A 23,088-nucleotide genomic window follows, 5' to 3' on the forward strand; every position below is an offset into this window, starting at 1 on the left:
ACGCACTCCATCAATGTGCAGGTGATATGCAACGCTGGCAACATCATTACAGACATTGTGGCTAAATTCCCTGGGAGTACCCACGATTCGTACATATTCCAGAACAGTGGGATATACACACGCCTTGTTGCTGGAGATTTTGGGGAAGGATACCTGCTAGGTAAATGACTGTGACACACCTTGATAGTTATAGCAGGTGAATGTATCATGAGAATGTAACTAATGGCACTTTCTTTTCCACCTAGGCGATAGCGCATATGCCCTGCGGTCCTTCGTGCTCACCCCCTACCTCAATCCATCTACCAGGAGAGAGAGGCGTTACAATGTGGCTCACAGATCAACTCGCAACGTTGTTGAACGCACATTTGGACTCCTTAAAAGCAGGTTCCGCTGCCTCCACAAGAGCGGAGGTGCACGCCAGTATACTCCAATCCTGAGCTGCAAAATGATAGCGACCTTTGCCATGTTGCACAATCTTGCCACAGAGGTGGAGCTCACACATCATGAGGACATTGATGATGACACAGAACAGGCAGAGCCCTATGCAACAGGAGCAGCACCAGCAACAGATGGGAGACTGAGCCGGGCAGAGATCACACGCCGATATTTCTTAGTAAGTAAGGAGACACAGACAGGCTTAGTTTTTGAAGTACATAGTTTAATTGTCACTACAGCATTTAAATGATACCACACCATGGAACTACAATGTCTATTTTTCTGACTGGGTGGTCACAGTTAACCTCACCTTGACCTGTCCTGTGGGTTGAGGACAAGTTCAACGTTTGCGCCCACGCACTACAGTGCGGGATGCACGAGGCTGGGTCTCAACGCTTTCGGTGGTGCCCGGGTCACCAGATTGGCGCCTGCTGCTCTTTCGCATGTCAGGGACAGGAGTGCTAGAGCCACTCCTGCTTGTGGAGTCTTCTGTTTCCCCGACACCTGTGTCTCCAGCATTGGCTGCTTGGTTTGTGAGCATCAGCTCTATAGCAGAGGTGACTCTCCCCATTCCCCCTTGACAAATCCGTGCAGCAGTGCACAATTGCATCCTGCATGGCGACAGAACACCGGCACAGCAGGGAGGTTGCTGTAGCAAAGCGGTTCAAGGCTTTTGACTGTTGCCGCATATACTAACGATTTCTGCGCCTCTCACAGTGGTCTCTATCTAATTTATCACACAGAGCACTCATGCACTGTGTCATGTCTGTCATCCCCTTTGCCATGGACTGCATGCTCTCAGTCATGTTGCCAATGCCATGGTCTATGTTTGACATCTTGCAATTTATACTGCGTACCTGCCTGTGCACTGCTAACATTGCCTTTGCCTGCAGGCGCTGGACTTTTACCATGGTGGCCTCTAGACCACAGAAGACCCCCTCTCCATCTTGGCCTTCGCCTCTCTCCCGTGCCCTTCGGCCTCGGACACTGGCCCGCACAGCTCCTGAGGTAGTCTGCTGCCCAGCGTTGTCAGCCACAGATGGGTTTCTTGGAATGACACCCTCATCATCTTCCTCTTCTGATGTGTGCAGAATCCTGAGAGGGGGCACATCAAGCCTCCTTGCCCTTCCCAGCACAGATGACTGGTTCCAACTCTTGTGTCCCAAACAACAGAGGTGACTGAGGCTGTGGTGTGGTAGGTCGCTCCGGTGTAGTGGCTTCCTGCGCTGTGGTGTTGTCTTCCTGAACAGCGCTATGACCTGCTCTTTCTTTTGTCTTCTCCCTCCTCTCAGTTGTCGGTGCCCTCTCCTCCCTTTCCTGTGCTTTACTGCGCGAAGACTCTCCTGTGGACAGATATGGACATTGGGTCAGTGGTGTAGTTCACCTGTGTGTCATGATTAAATCACACTTCTATCACACAATTGCCTAGTCTTCATCAGCTGCTGGAAGTAGTGTGTGGCATGCCTTGCTGAATTCTATGGTGACTGCATTGATATATGTACCTATGACTACGTCTCCCATGATGCATTGCTGGACATAAGTGAAACCTGTTCAGGAGTGTGATGCTGACACACACAGTGGGGAAGGGGGACAGGGAAATGGGTGGGGATTAATGTCCATGCATCTTACCTTGTTTCTTTGCATCTCTGGCAGAGCTGTTAGCGTCCCCAATCCCATGGATGCTTTCAGGCTCCAGGGTGGATTCTACCAGCTCCTCAAGGTCTGTCAGTCTTGGGGCTCTGTTTTTCCCCCAACCTGTGACTCCAGCTTCTTTTCTCAGTGCAGCAAGTTTTTTCTTGGTGATGATACGCAGATCATACCATCTTTTTTTAAGGTCATCTATGTCCCTGTTTAAGACCCCAATGGCATTGACCTTGGACTGGATGTCAAGCCAGGTGCTACGTTTGACAGACACTGCAACATGCAGAGACTGTTTTCCAAAGACTTTGGTGTGGTGTTTCACCACCTCCTCAACCAGTACCTGCAGTTCTGCTGGACTGAATTTGATTTTCCTCCTGCGCTCAGCTGTATCCTTCTGGCCATCCTGGGACTCCATTCTGCTGATCAGGTATGCTCAGGGAAGCCAGCTCCTCTCTGTATCCTCCTGCTCTCCAAACAGTTCAGTTGCTCTGCACCTGCATGGGTGTGGCGACTCCCAGGTACTGGGGAGAGGTGGCTGCATCTGATTGGTTGGTTCCTCTGTGGCTTTATTGAGGGGTGTGGTGGGTGTTCCTGATTGGTTCACAGGCTCACATGGGTTATTTTTCAAATTACCCATTCGGTATTTACCGATTCGGTATTTACCGAATCGGTAAATACCGGATCGGTAAATGCCGATTCGGTAATTCCCATTCATTCCTATGGGCCAGGAGGACCATAGGAATGAATGGGTATTACCGAATCGGCATTTACCGATTTGGTAAATACCGATTACATATTCCGAGAATTACCGAATCGGTAATTTTTTCTGAATTTTTTCCTACATCCCGTTTTCTGATTCTGAAATACCGATTCAGTATGAGTCGGTATTTAAGAGTCGGAAAACAGAATTTACCTACATCTGGCCCTCGGTATTTTACCGAATCTGTAATTTAAGGATTCGGTAAAATACCGAATTCTTAACATACCGATTCGGTAAATTACCGAATCCAGGATGTAGGGAGCACTCAAGTTGGTGCATTCCTCAGTTAAGGATTCGTTATTTACCACCAACTACAAGTTGGTGGTAAATAATGAAAACCTTTGAAAAAGCATTTTTTTTGCTTTTCCAACAGTGCGATGTGGCAGACATACATGCCCTTAGGGCATGTATGTGTGCCACATGTGCACCCATACACAATTGAGGGGTGCAACAGGGTGTCAAAGTGACACCCTGCCACCCTTCAATGTTTCCCCCTTTTACCGAATCGGTATTTACCGATTCAGTAATTGGCATTCATTCCTAGGGGCCTCCAGACCCATAGGAATGAATGGCAATTACCGAATCGGTAAATACGATTCTGTAATTACCGAAACTTACCGATTAGGTAATTTTCAAAGAAAAATTACCTACATCCCATTTACCTATTCTTAAATACCGAATCGGTATGATTCGGTATTTAAGAGTAGGTACATTGAGATTACCTACATCTGGCCCTTTATGTCCTGTTGTAGTCTCATATGCATCTTTGCTCAGTTCTTTGGTACTGCTATCTTCTGTAGAAATTCCAACTTCAATTGACCGGCAAAAATATCTAAAACCAGTTAGTGAGCAACATTTAAAGCTGGTAAGCTGGTTTTCCAGGAAAAGAGAACTTAGCAAGAGTCACACATGAAAGTATCAAAATAAATGTATTTGTGATGAGAGTTTAGAAAGACCACTAGAAAACGACATCAAGGCAGCATCGTTACCCAGTCAAGATATTTAAAATGGCAGAACCAGTTTCATGGGCCAATACTGTATCTTAGTCACTTACACTGCCAGCAGAAAGCAGATCACAAGAGAGGATGCATTTGCCAAATCCCTCAAAAATGACTTATACTAATAATCTGCTGGATGCAAAAATCAGATTGTTGCCTCTTTCTGTGAGGCATTATTGTAATTCACTGCAACAGATTGCCAGTTGCATTTGAGTAGCCTTTAAACTGCTTGGCACGAGGAGTGTCAATTATGTAGAAGTTATCATGCAGTATGGTTTGGTAGATGGTGATATATTTGGATGCTCTTCTTGTCCGCGATAGCACAAATTGTTCAGTGAACTCATTTTTGCTCAGCTTTTGCGTCTTCCCTTGTGCAGCTAGCAAGCAGTTCACAAATGCAAGGGCATATGTATAGCAGTTGTGTTGGTTTTCTTCATATCTGAAAGAAGGCATAAATAAATACAATATCAATATAAAATAATCCAGTAATGTATGTCAAAATGTGTTAGAATCAATAAGGAAACAACATTTGGCAATAGCTAGCTCCTATAACCTTCTCTTTCTTAGTCTTCAAGTACCCCACTACAGATCCATACCTTAAGGTTTCCACTGACTGTCCCCTACCTTTCACTACAGTTCTCCATGGTTGGTAAACCCATCCCACCAATATGATTAATTTAATCCTACCCCACAAGTACTGACGGATTCTGTAACCACTGCCTACACTGCCACATTTAAGAATATCTGCAGAATGAGATTAATATATGGAAGGAATTGAACAACAGATACTACATAGTTAAAATTAATTCATATGAATATTGGACTGAAAGGGTATACGGTTGTGCCAAACTATATACAGCACTCTGATCTACACAGAAATGTGGCTGAACGTGAAAACAATAAATCAGATGCCTCACAAAGCATAAATAGGAGACATGGAGACCAGCTCTAGAAAAGTAGCTAATTAGCGAATCTATTTGTAAGGCTGGGTATAAGAAACAAACTTGTTAGACCCAATCACGTCAAAGTGCATATTCCTTTTAGGTGGACCACAGCACCATAGAAACCAGCTGCAGAAGAACTCGAAGATGTTCACTGAAATACATAAGACATAAGTCATTCAGGTGCTATTGCTTGGTTATTGTCTGTAAAGCAGAATAGGACTCAGTATCTCGGTATCAACAGGCAGCTCTTGATCTTGCTCAAAGAGTGCAGTGTTATGGGTGCCCGTAGATAGAGTCTCTGTTTAAGTGTTGCTCTTCTCATGCCACAAGCAGGCCTTTAATTTGCATGGCCCACTTCAGGTAAGCACAAAGAATCCCTTCCTTTTCCATTCAGTGGATGTGAACTCAAACCCCAACACATGCGCTTGCTTTCAATGGATAAAAACAGCACAAGAGACAGGCAGGAAAGAGACTACCACTATAAACTATGGAGCACCATACAACCGTAGGCAATAAATATTACCATGGGGTTGAAAGGGGGCACATCATCATGAGTGTCCTGCCTATTGCATATCCATGCACTCTCGTGCCTGAAACATAATAGTGGGAAACTGGGCCTTTTCATGACACATACTTATATGGATTTACAGAGGGAAAACCAGTAGGCAGTCACCCCAAAGTTGTGCAGGTAAGAAAGGTGTATACCTCACTACTATAACCAATCACCACCAACCTTAAGTGATATAATGTCTGGCAACTGGTGTGAAGGTCACCAAAGTTAATAGCAGTCCCATTTTGTGTGTACCCCCATTATCCAAGAGTGTCTAGCACACTCTTTTGAGTGCAACATACAAAATATCATGCACAGCACTTGTCAGGAGACAAGTGAAATGCCCCCTGCAAAGAAGACACATTGGGTTAGCCAGAATGAGAAACTAATGACCAGATTGTAACATGGACACTCCATCAGTGGCTTTAGTCCCTACACAATGCTTTCTTAAAGATGAATCGTAGTTTATGAACAGTGTATTTACCCTTCAAAGCTTATTTGACTAAGAACCTTTACGGAAACACTGCATTTCAAATTCAGACGACTATGTAGTAATGAAAATGTAGGAGTGTGGAAGAAACAATAAGAATGCACAACTACAGTTGTGCCACTAGCAAAGGACTAATGGAGTACTCATAGAAATTATGCTGTTCGACCTGGCATCCTTGGTGTGGTTTCCCCTAATTTATTGTCTTCTGACTTCCCGTTCTTGACTTCTGCTGACTTCATTTTGGCTAGCTTTTGGAATCTGTGCACTTTACCACTGTTAACCAGTACTAAAGTGCATGTGTTCTTTACTTAAAACATGGTCAAATTGGCATATCCATAACTGGCATACTTAATTTACCTACAAGTCTCTAGTAAAGTGCACTACAGGTGCAGAGGGCCTGTAAATGAAATGCTACTAGTGGGAATGAAGCACTGATTGTGCCACCCACCTAAGTAGCATTTTAAACATGTCTCAGGCTTTCCATTGCAGAGCATGTGTGTGCAGCTTTATACTGCCATGTCAACCTGGCAAGTTAACCTACTTGCCAGGCCCAAACCTTCCTTTTTTATTACATATAGGTCATCCCTAAGGTAGGCCGTGGATAGCCCATGGGCTGGCTGTAGGACATGCACTGATAGTAAAATAATCGTACATTTGTTTTTCACTACTGCAAGGTCTATCTCTCCCATATGATAACATTGGGATTACTTTATTACATTTTACACGTGTAATTTCCAATTAAGAAGAGATAGGACCCCCAAATTTGATTTCTCTGGACTCACTATTTAAAAACACAGCTGATAGTGAAGTTGCTTTTTAAATTGCAGTTCTGAAAATGCCACCTGTAGAAAGTTGACATTTACCTGCCTAAATCATTAGGTGCTTTCTGCCTGTCTCTGGAATACACGTCTAGGGTGGGTGACAGCTGGCTTCCTGCATTACGTATAGATAGCCACACACAAAGGAAGGGTAGGTGTGACTGAGTAACCATCTGCATGTTGATGGGTCATCCTGAGCAGGGTGGGAGAGGGGAGCTGGCACTTTATACCTGAAAGAGCTGTGTCCTGTCCCCACACAAAGGATTGCGTAGCCTCCTGGAGTGAGTCTAGAGCCAGGGCAGGACAGGCAGGGTAGGCAGGGTCTTGTGCACTCCAAAGCATCTCTTTGAAGTCTCCCTACTTCAAAGTCCCAACCCGGGTATAAGTACTGGACCTCTGACAAAACCAAATCAGAACAATTCTGGAACTAACGACATTCTACCAGAAAAAAAGGACTGCGTTGCTGTCAGGAGGGACTGCCACTTCACTGAACTGCTTTGCTGTGTTGGCCTGCTGCATCTTGTCTGAGAATGAGAAGGGCTGGCCTGGATCTCTACATCCCAGAAACGTAGAATCTCCAAGGGCTTGTTGGCTTGCTTCCTGTTTCTGAAGTCTCAGGGATATCAAAGACTTCACCCTGCAATCAGCACCTGGACTCTAAGTCTACTGAGAGCCCTGTACTGCCAAGGTGTCCCTATCTAGTCCTGGGCCCTTGAACGTGAGTTTTCAGTGGGGCAACACAGAAAACCCAAGCATGGATGACGACATGCTGATCGGAACCGGTGCATTTCTATCGACACTGACGCATTGTCACTGCTGCACTAACCGCAAACACCGCAACGCTTAAAGAGCGACGCATCATCCCTGATGCATCTGAATGTGTGGCTTGGCGCTAACACATTACTTTGTGCTGCATGCATCACCTACAGCCCAGTGGTTCGACAATGATGCATCACCCCGATGTCCATCGCATCTTGACTCTCGATGCATCCTTGAATTTGCACAGCTTGGTACCGATGCATTGCCTCTTCTGCAGGTTAGACAGTGACGCTTCTCCTCCTTATCTCCACACACCGCTCTAGGTGTCGATGCATCCAAGGTACTGTTCAGCGGGCCAAGGTGGGTCTCTGTACCTGACCCATGCGTCACCGTGATTGGCTTGAAGTTTTGGATTTGCAGTGATCAAGCTTGAGCACATAGCCACTATTGGCGCGATTTGTTTCTGAGCACTATAAAACAGTTTATTCTGTCAAAATTTGAATTTTGACTTCTGCTTATTACATTTTTGTTGTTTTGGTTCTATGTTCTTCTAATGTGGTGTGGAATATTTTGCAATGTTTTTAATGTGTTACTGTGTGTTGTGAGCACATATACTTTACACATTGTCTCTTAGTTTAGCCTGACTGGTCTGTGCCAAGCTACCAGAGGGTGAACAGCGTTTTAGAGTGTGTTACTGACTTATCCTGACTAGGATTGTGGTTCCTTCTTGCACAGGGTGCATACCTCTGCCAATCAGAAACCCAATTTCTAACAATAGTGATCAGCAGTGAGGGTAGGGCTTGTATTTGTGCAGTGCATACAGTGATTGGTGTACACTACTATCCATACTTCAGACCACTTAAAACCTTTTTAAATCCTCCCTCATTAGCATTTTTTTCCCAAAAATCACTGCTTGGGAGAAGCAGCATCTGCACCTGCAAAAATGGATTTTGAGCTGGCCAAGATGGAGACCTACACTTTGGCCTAGCACAAGGATTTCTGCAAGGGGTTTGAGCTTTCTACTAAAGGCTTCGCTAAGAAGGTGACACTGCCAAAAGCACTGTGGGCCTGGATAGACGCTTGTGATGCAGTACCTGGGGCCCCAAAGGAGGAGGATGAGAAACTGAACCAGGTTTCACTGGAGAATCTGGGACTGCCTGTGGGGCAGGGGGCCAACAGCCTGAAAGGAGAGATGGTTCCCCTCAAGGCAGGAAGCAGTGTACCGTCCAGAGGCCTGTCACCAGAGGAGCTGGAGGACAGGCGGGAGGAGAGAAAACTAAGATTGGAGCTTGCTAAGTTCAAGTTGGAGGAGAAAAGAGATTGGCTTAAGAGGTGAGCCTGAGAGAGCTGGGCATAAAGGCCAAGAGGGCCGACTCCAGCCAAGAGGTTGGCAGCATTTCTTCAGTGTCCTCTGAAAAGAAAGTACACATACCCAAGGGGTTTATTGTCTGATTATAATTTGGGAGATGACATAGACAGGTGGTTTAAGGCGTATGAGATTGTTTTGCAGATGCACAAGATGCTTGAGGGAGATTGGTGGGCTATTCTGTTGAAGCATATCCCTACTGAGGGGAGGAACACCCCACTGGCCCTAGAAGGGAGTGACAATAGGAGTTATCCCAATGAAGGAAGCCCTAATCAGGAATTATGGTATGACCTCAGAGAAGTGCATGCAGATGTTTAGGTAAAGTCTGAAACTATTCCCACATACCGCCTCGAAGGAGGAGGAGCTACGGTCACACTTGGAGATGTTGGGGTTGCCTGAGTGGGTGTGCCCAACCACACAGTCCATGGCAGCCCAGGAGGCTGGTCAAGAAGACCAGGAGCCTGGAAGAATGGCCTAGGTGCCTGCCAAGAAGAATAAGGGTAAGGGGCAGAGGAAACCTGCTCATGAAACTTCCACTGTCCGAAAGGAGGTGGATGCTGGAGGGGACGCCCTGGTACCTACAGGGGAGGTTGTGGCCAATCTGAGGATTCTGCCTGAGCTGTCCAACTGTCAGCAGGAAGAAGGTCCCACAGGGAGGAGTTCTGCAAGGCACAGAAGGAGTGTCCTAACCTTGAGAGTCTTTGGCAGCAGGCTGGGAGCCAGGCAGCTTGTGACGCCTCTGACAGGCACCTGATTTGTTGGGAGAATGGTCTCCTGTATAGTGAGCCTAAGGCTCCTGAGCCTAGTACAACATGCGTGTTGGTGGCACCCCAGTGCATCAGTGCCTTCCTACAGGGTCTGGCTCCTAATGTGCCACTGGCAGGTCATTTGGGGAAAGACAAGACCCTTGACAACCTTGCCACCCACTTCTTTTGGCCTCAAATGAGGAAGGCCTCAGATGCATTCTGCAGGTCCTGTCCTCCTGCCAGGAACGTGGCAAGTTAGGAGGGAAGTGCAAAGCCCACCTACAACCTTTCCCAGTGGCTAGCCTCCCTTTTGAGCGGGTTGGCATCAACATTGTGGGGGCTCTGGATTCCAAGTCAGCCACGGGCAACAGATTTGTTCTAGTTTTGATGAGCTATGCCACCCAGTACTCAGAAGCTATCCCTCTGAGGACTGTGACTGTGCCTGCAAGGGTAATGATGGGGATCCTCACCCGCATGGGTTTCTCCAATGAGGTATCTGACCAGGGTACCAACTACATGTCTGGGTACATGAAGGCCATGTGGAAGGAGTGTAGGGTAACCTACAAGTTCTCCACTCCTTATCACTCCCAAACCAATGGGTTGGTTGAAAGGTTCAACCGTACCGTCAAAGGCATGATTATGGTTCAACCCGAACCTATAAGTTGTAAGTGAGATGTCCTCATGCCATGTATTTTATTCCCCTACATTGAGGAACAACTGAAGGGGGTTGGCTTCAGCCCTTTTGAGCTTCTGTACATGCACCCTGTGAGAGGAGCTCCTAGTGTTGTTAAGGAAGATCGGGAACAAGCTCCCAAGAAGTCCCCCCAGCAGGATGTAGTTAGTTCCGCTCACCCAGAGCGGGGACACGCCGAGATGGTGTAACCATGCGCTTTACAAATTCCTTTATTATTATTACATGCTGCCATTCTGCAACCAGACAGCCCACTTTCAGAAACTCACACAGGAGACCGTGCAAGCTAGCTAGGAGGACATGAAATGGTGGTATGGCTAGAATACCACTCAGGGTAAGTTTCAACCTGGTCATGAAGTGTGGGTAATGAAGCCTGTAGAGCCCCAGGCCCTGCAAGACCGTTGGTCTGGCCTTATGAAGTGAAGGAGCGCAAGAGAGATGTCACCTACTTGTTGGACCTCAAGACTTCCAGGAACCCTTCAGGAATCCTTTGTGTCAATCGCGGTAAGCCTCACTTTGAGAGGTCAGAGCTTACCATGCTCTTGGTCAATGATGATGGTACAGAAGAGGAGAATGAACCTCTCCACGACCTTCTTTCTTCCAAGGAGCAGGGTGGGTCAGTGGAGGGTGCGAGCTTCTACTCTACCTTGATCCTAGATCACCAGAGAGACTGCCACCTGTTGCTGGGACAGTTTGCATCTCTGTTCTCACATACCCCAGGAGTAACTACATGGTACACCCATGATATTGAGACAGGGAACAACCTGACTGTGAAAAACAAAATGTACAGGTTATCTGTGGATTCTCAAGGCTCTCAGGAAATTCCTCGCCTTCCTCCATGAGAAGCCCGCAAAACCGTAGTTGGAGCTACGATACTCTCTTGGCTGGACTACGCGAACGCCTTGTACCTGGTTTAACCTGCATATTTAATCCGGCAACTACAAGTGGTCCAAAATACGACCGCGCATCCTCTTTAATTTGCAAAAAGGTACCCCCACTTCAACCTACTGTACCAAACTGCACTGGCTCCCTATCAATACAAAGATCATTTTTAAAGCACTCACTTTAGCACACAGGGCCCTGTATATCACCGGTCCCAGTTATCAAAACAATAGAATCAATGAGTACCAGCCAAGCAGAGATATACATTCTAGTCATATCCCCTCATAGCAATACCCCATTTTGAAAAAAACTAAAACTATTCTCTACTTTCTAAACTGGCACAGAGTCATTTTGTGGTGTTTTCACAGTGCTACTGTGTATTGTTTACACATTGCCTCTTAGTTGAGCTGGACTGCTCTGTGCCAAGCTACCAGAGGGCGAGCACAGGTTAATTTAGAGAGTGTTACTGACTTACCCCGACCAGGATTGTGGTTCCTGCTTCGACAGGGTGCATACCTCTGCCACCAGAAACCCAATTTCGAACGGATATACGGCAGTGCCACATAGTTTTGGGTATTACCTAATCTCATGCAAGTGCTCTTTTATCTACTCCATTTTTATTAGTTAATAAAAATGCACCTAATTAGGAATAAAAAAGCTTGTACATTTTAGTCCTGCTCCAAACAGTTTCCAATGTTAATCTTCATTGTGATATGGTCAAACAATGACTCCACCAGCTTTGGGCACAGGCAGTATTTCTAAAGAAAATGGTTCAGCACCTGTGGGTATGTAAAGGAAACTTCGACAAAGTTATTTAAGTGATCGCATCTGTAGTGCATTACATGCACCTTGTAACAAGGTCTTTAAGACATGGCCATCATGGACACAACCTCGAGGCAGATGCACAGTAATGAAAGTAGTCATGTGTGTACCTACACACCACAGCAGCAGGTGAAGGAGCACCATGGTCCAGGTGTGTAAGAAGATCACTGCACGACACTTATTGCTGTTTTATCACCAGATTGGGGACAGTATAGCCCATTTAGCCTTAGGGCCTTTTGTACCCTTTGAATGGCCCTGAAGTTCATGATGGTAGAGATAGGCAAATCCAGATTGCCGGAATCAGAAACACCCGCTTACTACGAACACTGATTCCTCAATGTCCTAGTTTATAATAACCTCCAGAGGTCTCCAGGAAGATCAAATTCTGGGAAAGGACAGCAGGTTTAGTGCTATCAATGTATGCGTCTGGTTTGCCCAGACCCTTCCGGTCACTTACTCTGTAAGCAGAGCTGCCTTTTAGGACATTTCTCTTCGCAATATATCAGGCCATCTCCAGGACTCGACATGAATCCTTCAACGCGGGGGCAAATCGGACACGCTTTCAGAAATTTGAAATGCTCACAACTCCTGAGAAACACAATAACGTGCTGTGAAAATCAGAGATCTTGTGGTGGCCTTCGTCTGGACCTTTAAAGTGGGCAAGTGCCCAGTTTGAGTGAACACAGCCCAGGAACATATAGTATCAATAAGCACTCGGTGTTTTTATCCTGCACCGCTGATAATTATGGCACCCAACAAAATACAACATCGAGGCTTTTGAAATTAATAGATGCAAAAAGTATGCAGTCTTCGAAGTTTTGCCAGCAAAATGTGGCGCAACGTGCATATTTTGGTGGTTATCATTACATAATCCTCGTGTCCAGTATTTAATTGCCATTTTTCTCCTGGTAAACTTTGGGGGGATTAACAAGTGTGGTGAACATTAAGGATTTCAGTTTTCTGTCAGACTTACCAGACATTTCTTGTGAAATTCCGCTCTGCATAATTATGAGATGGCCTGTGTTCCCGCATGTAGATTTCTCAGGTGCAGAACACTAGATTTCATTACCCTAGCCAAAAACTTTGGCTCGTAAAATCGTCCTAAGAGTGGGCATGTAATGCTCCCTCCTCCCACATCTTCCTCTGCCACCCATAAAACCCTCTTTCATCCCACTCACCTAGCAAAGGACTCCTGCATGCTTGAAACTAAAATGTTCTTAAGAAAAAGTGAGAGTTGGGAAAAGACTCTTAATGGGCACGTCCTGTGGGAGAGGGGAAAAGGTTTTGAGGGAGCTAAAAGCTGAGCAAGCCAGCACTACACAGACTCACGCCAGCAGTGGACAGATTCCCCTTGGTCATACTAGTCCTACCTCTGTTCCTGAAGGATGTCAGTCATGGATGAAGACCGAGCCAATGCTCAACTCTTATACATGGACTAAAGGTTTGACTGCATTTTGGTGCACCCAGGAGGTTTTGAGGAAATTGATCTTCATACCAGTTACCATGAATGACTGCACCTCATTCATGTTTTCCTCTGTCTCTATGGTCTGTGGGGAGCGAAAGGAGAGTGAACCCCCAGGAAGTTAAGAAGGAGGGTAGATAGGGCTTGCACAGTTCATGGAATACCTTGAGTAAAATCGAATTTGCTGTACATTGAAATATGGAATGGACCTTGGTGAAAATGAAGTGGTAGTTCCTCATCCGAGTACAGATATATAACCTCACTCAACTAGGCAGATAGCAGTGGTGTAATTGTAACTGTAACCATGCTGTTCTCCTTTTAACCAACTGAGTGGCAAGTTTAGCTTCTTCTGTATCAATGCCATGTTGTTGGTGGTGGGGTGGCCTGTAAATTGTTTCGACAGGCACACACCAGGTCAAATCATCCCCTGATCCAGAACACTAACATCAGACAAGCTAGTCTCACCCCACTGGTCACCACCAATGACAAAAGAAATCTCCTTTAATCCTGCATAGTAGAGCAGGTAACATTTAGCTGGGGGGGGGCTCCACCATGAAACATAACATGGTTTATTTACCATTTTATCATATTTTCTGCTTTCTGCTTGGGTGAACCACTAGTCACACTAGACACGCCTACAGTAAATAATTTCCTAATAATTCCCACTACGTACCTGTGAGGAAGCCAGGTCTCTGCGATAGAGAAGTCCTCCAGGTACTTGTCCCATTGGTTGATAAGGCCATACATGTCAGGCTGGAGGAGCGGAACTCCCACACACTGCTCCCAGCCCCATTCCTCTCTGTGAACACCAGCTTCGTTGTAATTGTACACAATCCCTGGCACCAAGAACAAAAAGAAAATATGGATTGTATGTCAACGCTCCTGTTGTTAGTAGGCAGTCCATAGTAAATTGCAAGGTCTTTAACTTCCCTTCTGAAATAGAGACTTTCTGATGTATAATTGATGAAAACCTCACATAAACAATAGCATGTTGGGGCAGACAGAATGACTATACTGCAGTGACCGCAGGAAGCCCCTGACCGTTAAAGCTTGTGTAATAAAAGGTGATGAATGACTTCACCACTTAGTTTTGTTAAATGTTAGACGTTTCAGCATCAGTTACTGACTATGTAGGGTCAGGTTGCATTCCTTTCAGTCTAGATAAACAATGTATTGTGGATGTGTTACTCATTACGAATTCTGCTGCCACTGCAGCAGAGAACTAAAATAACAATTGGATGGGGAACTTCAAAGCGTCTCCTGTACTTAACTAATAAAACAAGCAGTGGCAAAGCCAAAAAGTCTCACGAGAGCTATTGGCTTTGTCAGTGTTTTAATAGCTATGTTGTACCGAAGCACAGCTGAAAGTAAAAAAAAAGTGAAATGAAGAAGGCTGAAAAAAGAGAAATGAGGAAAGGTGTGCGAGGGCTTGGAAACAAGCAGCCAACACTTGCATGGAGTGCTTCAGCAAAAAGAAAAAATAGCTGCCATAATGTAAGCAGTGGATGGACACAAAGACTTTTGCCATGCTTGAGGGCAGGGCCAAACACAAGAAGAGAATGTGAAGCCCACAAAGGTTAACAAATCGGAAGCAAGCAAACGAGTGACAATGAAGCAGATTCATAGTAAGCAGTAGGAGAGCTTTAAGCCCACTGTAGGCTAACTAAATGTCTTGCAAGCGGCAGCACAACCCCTGTTTCAAGCGAGACCTAAAACGTAAACGTAGTACCATGTTATCCAGTAAAAAGGGTATTTATTTGGTACGAGGAGAGAACTTGCAAGAATGATATCACTATTGAACTTACAAACTATGAGAGCTGGAGCCATGATATATTTTCAACATATCTACATGACATACTTTCTAGATAGTGTAGGCCACATTGGGATGGAAATTAGAAAATGTAAACTCAGAGCTTAACAACCTTGCATGGGTGAAGGGCTAAGTAACAGAAATATTTTATTATTATTCTTTAATATGTGTACACCAAAGCATTTGTTAAAGCAGTTCAGTGCACTGGCCTGATGCACTTTAGTGTGCAAGTCATTCAGTATCCACAGACTGCATAAAAAACTCTAAAAGCATGACTTAGAATTCAAAACTGCTGTTGTTTTTAAGACAGACCAAAGACAATGTTTCTGGAAGAGCATTTTATGTTCTTACTAAAGATATTGGTGTAATTCCTTTTCATTCTACATATATTCTATTGGGATCCATTTAGGCCTGGCTACAGACAGCTTCGCCCGTTTGACAATGTACATAGAGTAGATCTTGGCTCTTTCCAGAATAGTATTGCTCGCTTGTCTATGCAATAGATTGTGTGGTGCATAATTCCTATGCATGCCTGTAATAAAATGCAGGTGAGACTATTTTACCTCTTAAAAGTACTCAGCCATCACACATGTCATATTCAATTCTTTATTTCATACATGCAATAACAATATCACCACCAAAACATACACCACAAAATACAACCATAAGGGCAACTACCAATACAAATACTACCACCAATGTCACAACCATCACCAATACCACCCACGCCATCGCCACCAATGCCATTCCACCACCACTAATGCCATACCATCACCAATGTAATATGACCACTACCAATACTACACAAATTACATACCACCACTAATTCGACACCATCAATAACACACCCACCCCAAATCACCACCACTAATACAATCATCACCTCCAATAGAATCACCTATTTTACTAACACTATCACCACCACAAAACATGTGCCAAGTAAATAGACCTTGTGTAAGAACAACAGGAGTAAACCCATAGACCACGTCGGGATGGGTGTGTAGTATAAGCAATAACAATTCCCAACAGGTGTCAGTTTAAGGCAGTTAAACGATGTATGCAATCAGCATTACATGAACAAGAGACAAGGAGGCTCGAAAAGTTTAAAAGCTTGTTATTCACCAATTCGAAGAAGGGTGTTTCACATGGCAATACAGTTAAACAGCACTGTACAGAGGAAATTATGTGACAACCCGGAGGCACTTGGTGAATGGTGATATATACAATTAGTGAAGGTGAAGGTGCAAGTGCTGGAGGTGAACAGCGTGGACGGCGCAGAGTGACAAAGAAATAATACAGTGATGGCTCCACAGAATCAAGTTACAGTCCTGAGTCGGGATCGTCATCAGGACAGGGTTGTCGAAGTAGGACAGTGTTATATACACCAACAATGAGGCGTGAATGGCTGGAAACCGGGCGGTGGCTCAGGCTGCGGCGTCTGATAGTGAATATGTCGCTGTGAGCAGGACCAGCGGGGCTGCGCCTGAATAAAGCAGGGCAGCCAGGGGCGATGAGGGCTCTCAAAATACGGGCAGGTAGCAGTAAATGCAGGGCTCCCGACTCACGGGGATCGAAACGCCGTCGACATCACAGCACAATTATATGGCACACTTTACGTTTTGTGCTCCTGTAAAATTGTTTGTACCATGATTTAAGTGACTGTAACTTGATTCTGTGGGGCCATCACTGTATTATTTCTTTGTCACTCTGCGCCGTCCACGCTGTTCACCTCCAGCACTTGCACCTTCACTAATTGTATATATCACCATTCACCAAGTGCCTCCGGGTTGTCACATGATTTCCTCTGTACAGTGCTGTTTAACTGTATTGCCATGTGAAACACCCTTCTTCGAATTGGTGAATAACAAGCTTTTAAACTTTTCGAGCCTCCTTGTCTCTTGTTCATGTAATGCTGATTGCATACATCGTTTAACTGCCTTAAACTGACACCTGTTGGGAATTGTTATTGCTTATAAGTAAATAGACCTGGCTTTAATTTTCAATACATTTCTGCAGACTTGTGTCAGCATGTGTTACCGAAATAAAGCCAGACCTACTGGCTTTGCCAATACTCTTTATGTTCACCAGTTGGTTTTTTTTGAGAGCCGGAGGTCTCTTCTCATGAATGTGGACTGGAACTCCTGTTTAGGGTTGGCTTGACAATGTAGCTGTCGGCAAACCTATTGTTGTACATAGAAGGGCTTTGGTCAGCCCCCCTTCAGCTAAAGGCTTCTTTGGGTGTGTCACCTTCAACCATTACTTTGAGACTTTGCCAAACACATCGTGAACCAGGCGAGAGGAGTTTACATCTTTCAACGCATGCCATTAGCTGTTTAGTGCATCATTTTGCATTCTAGTAAGTGAATCCACTGTAATGCACGAGGGACTATTTTACATCTGGAAGGTGTACTAAACCACACCGTATGCCATAGTTCTTTATATCATACATGGATACTATATAGAAAGCAACCACTTTTCAAATATTTTTTTCACTGACACCAGCAATTCTTTTTAATGTGTTGTCCGAACCAGAGTGTGAGCCTCACCGTCCTACTTACTGCCTTTCCCTTTTCTGCACATCGAGAAAGCGTGTCCCTAAGATGGCCGTCAGGGAGGCTTGAGAGAGCTGAGCTTTTCTCGAATTATATGTAAGCCTGCAGCACCCCTCATTGCACTATTGCTGGTGCCAAGCATTTCTCTTTTTTTCATGGCAAAAAACAGTAATGTAAGAGTTAGAGGTGCACAATCACGATTTGTGTGCCAGAAATAAACATGCATGTTCCTCACTGAAATTGCTTTGAGGAAGGTCTCTTCTCTTCTCCTCACCCCGGACCCATAAACAGCAAAAATTAAGGAGCCGGAAGTGGGCAGTTAGCAAGGAAGACTGCTTCTGTTTCTTCATCAAACAAAAAGGCAAGTGTATAATGAAGGCTACCATGCTAGACAAAATAAGTTTCACAGAGGAAAATAATCATGAAGATAGTGAAGGCTCCCTTGCTGCTGACCTTCATTTCATTAGGTCGGATAGCCAAGGAGCCTTAATTATAGTCTGTCTGTATCTAGGTGAAATGAAGATCAGATTGCAAGGAAGCCCTCGTTCTACATGGAACTCGGAGTGCTAAGCACCTGCGTTGCTCAGGAGGGAGGGTATGCCCCTTAAGCCATCGCATTGGTCATGTGTCATCACGTTTTGGATCAACCCTCTGCATTTGGTGGCTGTTTACAATCCACTGTTTACTTGTTAGTGACTAGCAAAAAAAATAATCCCCGGTATCTTCTGTGCTTCCTGTGTTGGGCATTTATGTCAAAATCAAAGTATCCGAGGCTCCCTTGTTGACAAAAGACCCTTGACATCGCTGCATAGAGCGGGCTGCCCCGACTCGTTAATAACCATTACTGCGGGTCCTGGAGGCTTTGGTGCCTCAACAACCAGGCAACATAAAAAACAGTGTACCCGCTAATTCTCTTAGTAAGGAGAGCCCCTAGACATCTCTGGGGAGGCTACTATATGTACCCGCTTGTCCGGTAGTCTTTTTGCCAGGTTTGTGGCACGTGGTATGGCTTGCTGCGTCCCCAGGTTTTCCTAACAGCCTGTTTACCAAGCATTCCTTCCTTTGTGTCTGCTCTTTCAGTCAATTTATTTCTCCAACTAAGACCATGTATTCCTCTTTCTGTTTCAATGCTTACCGTATGACGGTGGTTGATCCTTTCTCATGAAACACAACATGCAACTTTTCACCGTCTGTCAGGCTCTAAACTCTGATTCGTCCAAAGTGGCTAGCTTATTGCACAGCTTATTGCATTAAGAGGTACTGGAAAGTCTGCGTTCTAGTTGGTTTGGCCAGCTGGCAAACTGGGCTTGTGACAGTGATAAGGAGGTTCGGGTGTGGGTGATCCGTTGTGTTAAAGTGGATCACACAGGAACACCTGCTTATCATGCATTATGACAGTGGTTTTTAAACTTTTGACTTGTGTTGACCCCCAGTTAATCATTACTGAACTCTGCCGACGACCACTGAACTATTACTGAAATTAGGGAACCACGTTCTAAGCAGTTTCGATAATTTGAACCACAAAATACACAAAATTACAGAAACAAACATTCATCAAACTAATACACAAATTCTGAAATATTTTATTAAATTCACAAACTAAAAATCCAAATTTTAATGGGACGGTTAGAGCTTTTCTAAATTCAATTGAGGCCACTCATCGTCCATACTATGTTCTGTTTGAACGTGCATTGCTCTCTGGAATCAATCAGATTTTGAGTATGTATGTTCTGGTGTTAGGCTGACATAGGGTTGCAATTAGTCTTTTAAGTCTTTTAAAAGGCTTCCACAGCTCTCATGTACTCTTGAAGGACCTGTTGAACACACAATCAAACTGCCAATTATAGTTAGGGTTTGCACTGGTGCTAGGGAACAGGTCCATGGCACATATACGATGAATGATGCACTATACCCTACTATGATCAAGCTACCTGTCCAGGCCTTACAAATTATCTGTTTTTTAGATGTTTTTATACCACACATGCATGCTCCAAGCTTCTGGAAATTACAGACTTTTTCTATCATAAAGATGCTTTTAACAGAATATGCCTGCTGATTACCAAAACCCTGATGCATTACAATCTTGGGCCTACACTGCAACACAGATGAAACATCAATACAAGAGGAACATCACATGGAGCATCAAGACAACAGGCAGTAACACTACCACATGCTAACTAACCACAAGAGAAATTGTGAAGAGTAGGAGTATTTTTTCACTAGCCCGATTTATACTTTGTTAGACCTGAACCCTGATTCTGGAAGTTTTAAGGTCTAACGATGGAGTGAGTTATCCCCATTAGAATACAACTGAACTTGGAACGCTGATGATAGCAAGCAGAAAGGGCAATGCCAATGTGATTTCCAAAGAAGCACCCTATCTACTAATTGCCAAACGCTCATGGAGCCACTCTTGACTGAACTGTTCTGTGATATAAGTCTGCTTTCTGCTCCCACTAACATTGGGGACCTGTTCTGGACACAATGGTCTTTCTGACAAAGTGAGGGCTCCTCAGAGCATACCACCGCCCACATATTTCTATGTGTTCTCAGGGTGTTTAAGATGAAATATCCTTACCAACTAGGATACATAACAAAGACAGGTGCCCGAGTTGGGCACAGATGAACATATAATTCTGAATAGTACTGGCATCCCGGCTAACCCAAGGTGAATTCCACTTTTCACCACCTTTAGTGCCTTAAATTAAGGTAGCCTGGAAAAGAGGACCAGACTCAAGGGTTTGTACTGGACTCAATACATAATATTTATGGAAATAATTATAATACTTCTGAGGATAAAGTTAATAGAAAGACAAAGGACCTGTCCATTTTGGTACCTACTGCTAGAGAGTTGTTCAGTAAAATTGAAGCTATAGGGACCCTGCCAGTCACTTAAATGTCCATTGACATAATGCTGGTTTCCTCTGGGATGATCGAATTCATGTAAAGTACATTTTCATTTAATAGTCAGTGCACTTCGAGCTCTGTAATTGGGGAGCTTACATTATGTTTGAGGGATCTTTGTCAAGGATGACACTATCCATGCAGCAGAGGCAATGCACTGGTTCTGGTCCACACAACAGAAGCGATGCACCGGGTCTGATCCACCCAACGGCAGCAATGTGCCGGTTCGACAGTGGATGCATGGGGTTTGTTGGAGCAGGCACCTTAGGCCCACTTCCAATGGTCCATCACTTGGCAGGGCAGACTCATAGAGGGCAGTGTCCAGGTGCAGAAGCAGGTAGGTTGGAAGTATTTTATGACCCGGAGACTTCAAATCAGGAGGCCAGCCATCAAGCCCTTTGAGTCCCACAGAGTTCAAGTGAGACAGGTCACCCAGGCAGTGGAACAGCAGGCAGCACGGCAAGGCAGGAGTCCAGCAAAACAGCAGTACAACAATGCAGCAGTCCTTCGGCATCACAGCAGTCTCTCTTCCTAGCAGAGTCTTCACAGGTCCAGAAGAGTACTGAGTTGGTGGTGTCAGAGGTCCAGTACGTATACACAGTTGGGCCTTTGAAGTGGGGGACAGGTCAAAGACAGGCCTTTGAAGTGCACAAAGGTCCTGCCCTTACGGCCCTGGCTCCTTAACTCACAAAAGGGAATATGAGGACCTTTGTGTGGGGACAGGACACAGCCTGGATGATCCTTCAAGTCACACCTAAGCACCAATTGTGTGTGACTGTCTAGGGGCAATACGCAAAGTCCAGCTGTCACCCACCCCAGACAAGTGGTCAGAGACAGCCAGCAGGCACCAAATGGCTAAAGTAAGAAAATAACAACTTTCTAAAAGTAGCATTTGCAGAATTGTAATTTAAAATCAGACTTCACCATACATTGGGATTTTAAATATTGTGAGTTACACTTATAGGATGTAATAAGGTGCTTCCAATGTTATCTGATGGAAGAGATAGGCCTTGCTGTAGTGAAAAAAGACAGAGTTTTTCACTACCAGGAAATGTAAAACGTAAAAGTTAATGTCCTGCCTTTTAATCAAGTTGCACCCTGTCCTCTGGGTTGTCCAGTGCCTTCCTTAGGGGGACTTATATGTATAAAAAGGGAAGATTTGGGTATGGCAAAAGGGTGGTTTGCCACGTCAACATGACAGTGTAAATCTGCACACACAGGCTCTGCAATAGCAGGCCTGAGATTTGTTAAGATTGCTACCTAAGTGGGTGGCACAACCAGTGCCGGAGGCCCACTAGTAGCATTTAATTTACAGGCCCTGGGCACATGTAGTGCACTTTACTAGGGACTTATAAGTAAATTAAATATGCCAATTGGGTATGAGCCAATGTTGCCATGTTTTAAGGAGACAGCACAAACACTTTAGCACTGGTTAGCAGTGGTAAAGTGCACAGAGTGCTAATGCCAACAAAAACGAGGTCAGAAAAAGTGGAGGAGCAAGTCAAAAAGTTTGGGGGGCGGGGGGCCCAGCAAGAAGGCCATTTCCAAAAAGGGCTTTTTCCCCTGCCTCCTACCCAGCAATGGTTGAGGAAGCCTGATCTCTCCCGGTGAGCCTTGATCTGGCATGGGCTTCCACAGAGAAAAAAGGCAGGACCCTTGGAGACCTAAGGCCTACACTGACCAACACTAAATTTGCTTGAGCCACTGACAGGCAGATTTCTTCAGTCCATAATGGATATAGCGACATAGCCACCCTTATGGACTACCTGATGCAGCAAATATTGCTGCGTGGTAGGTCACCACTCTTTAGGATACCAATTCCAGTGGATGAGATGAGGTGTAGGGAAAGATTCTGCTCTGTTTGGGGGACATTTCAGTTTCCCAAACCTAGCACACAGACAGGTACGAAAGCATACAGTTCCTGACCAAGAAACTCTGGAAAACTTAAATGATTGGTGAACTTACACAGAAACACAGGAGACACAGCTCCTCACTCCAGCTCAACTGTTCTTACTCCTGCCTCACTGAACTTCTATACACACCACTATTTAAGATGAATGAGACCCCTAAGAGTTGGCATGGGGAACTAGAGTGCCTTTGCTTTACGTGAGGAGCAAGGGCATAACATGGGTGCAATACCTTTTTGTGCAAGGAGAGCAAGCCATCTGCTTAATTCCACACACCACTGGTGTGATGCCATCCTCATGTCTTTATTTTAATGCACACGCTGATAGTGAGGAAGCCTGAAAAAAACAGTCTTGACTTGAACAGTCAGTCTCATAAGAAGATTACCTATTCATGCTTCCTTTCTATTAGAGACAGCCCCACCCATATACACACACACATATAGCCTTTCCAGCACAGTGACTCAGGGTGTTTAACTACTCCTATTGTGAGACTTTCAGGTCTGTACCACGGACCATATGGGATTGGTTTCTCAGTTAGGTACAAGATAGTG

General features: G+C 44.9%; 2 protein-coding genes across 2 annotated transcripts in view; both read right to left on the bottom strand.

The window, feature by feature from the left end:
* Positions 1–637: 637 nt before the first annotated feature.
* LOC144782200 (t-SNARE domain-containing protein 1-like) lies at positions 638–2,744 on the bottom strand. Its single transcript, XM_078661420.1, has 2 exons — positions 2,065–2,744; positions 638–1,778 (listed from the first exon to the last, which is right to left on the bottom strand). Exons 1-2 carry the CDS (start codon positions 2,489–2,491, stop codon positions 1,546–1,548), a joined length of 660 nt encoding a protein of 219 aa, XP_078517546.1. The 5' UTR covers positions 2,492–2,744; the 3' UTR covers positions 638–1,545.
* Positions 2,745–3,746: 1,002 nt separating this feature from the next.
* MKRN2OS (MKRN2 opposite strand) overlaps positions 3,747–23,088 on the bottom strand; it is a 32,202-nt gene continuing 12,860 nt past the window's right edge. Inside the window, exons 3-4 of the mRNA XM_078661421.1 lie at positions 14,038–14,200; positions 3,747–4,273 (exon numbers count right to left, since the gene is read on the bottom strand). Coding sequence (XP_078517547.1) covers positions 4,018–4,273; positions 14,038–14,200 — 419 coding nt within the window. The 3' untranslated portion in view covers positions 3,747–4,017. The remainder of the gene's footprint in view (positions 4,274–14,037; positions 14,201–23,088) is intronic.

This window comes from Lissotriton helveticus, chromosome 9, assembly GCF_964261635.1.
Source record: "Lissotriton helveticus chromosome 9, aLisHel1.1, whole genome shotgun sequence".
Taxonomy (NCBI): domain Eukaryota; kingdom Metazoa; phylum Chordata; class Amphibia; order Caudata; family Salamandridae; genus Lissotriton; species Lissotriton helveticus.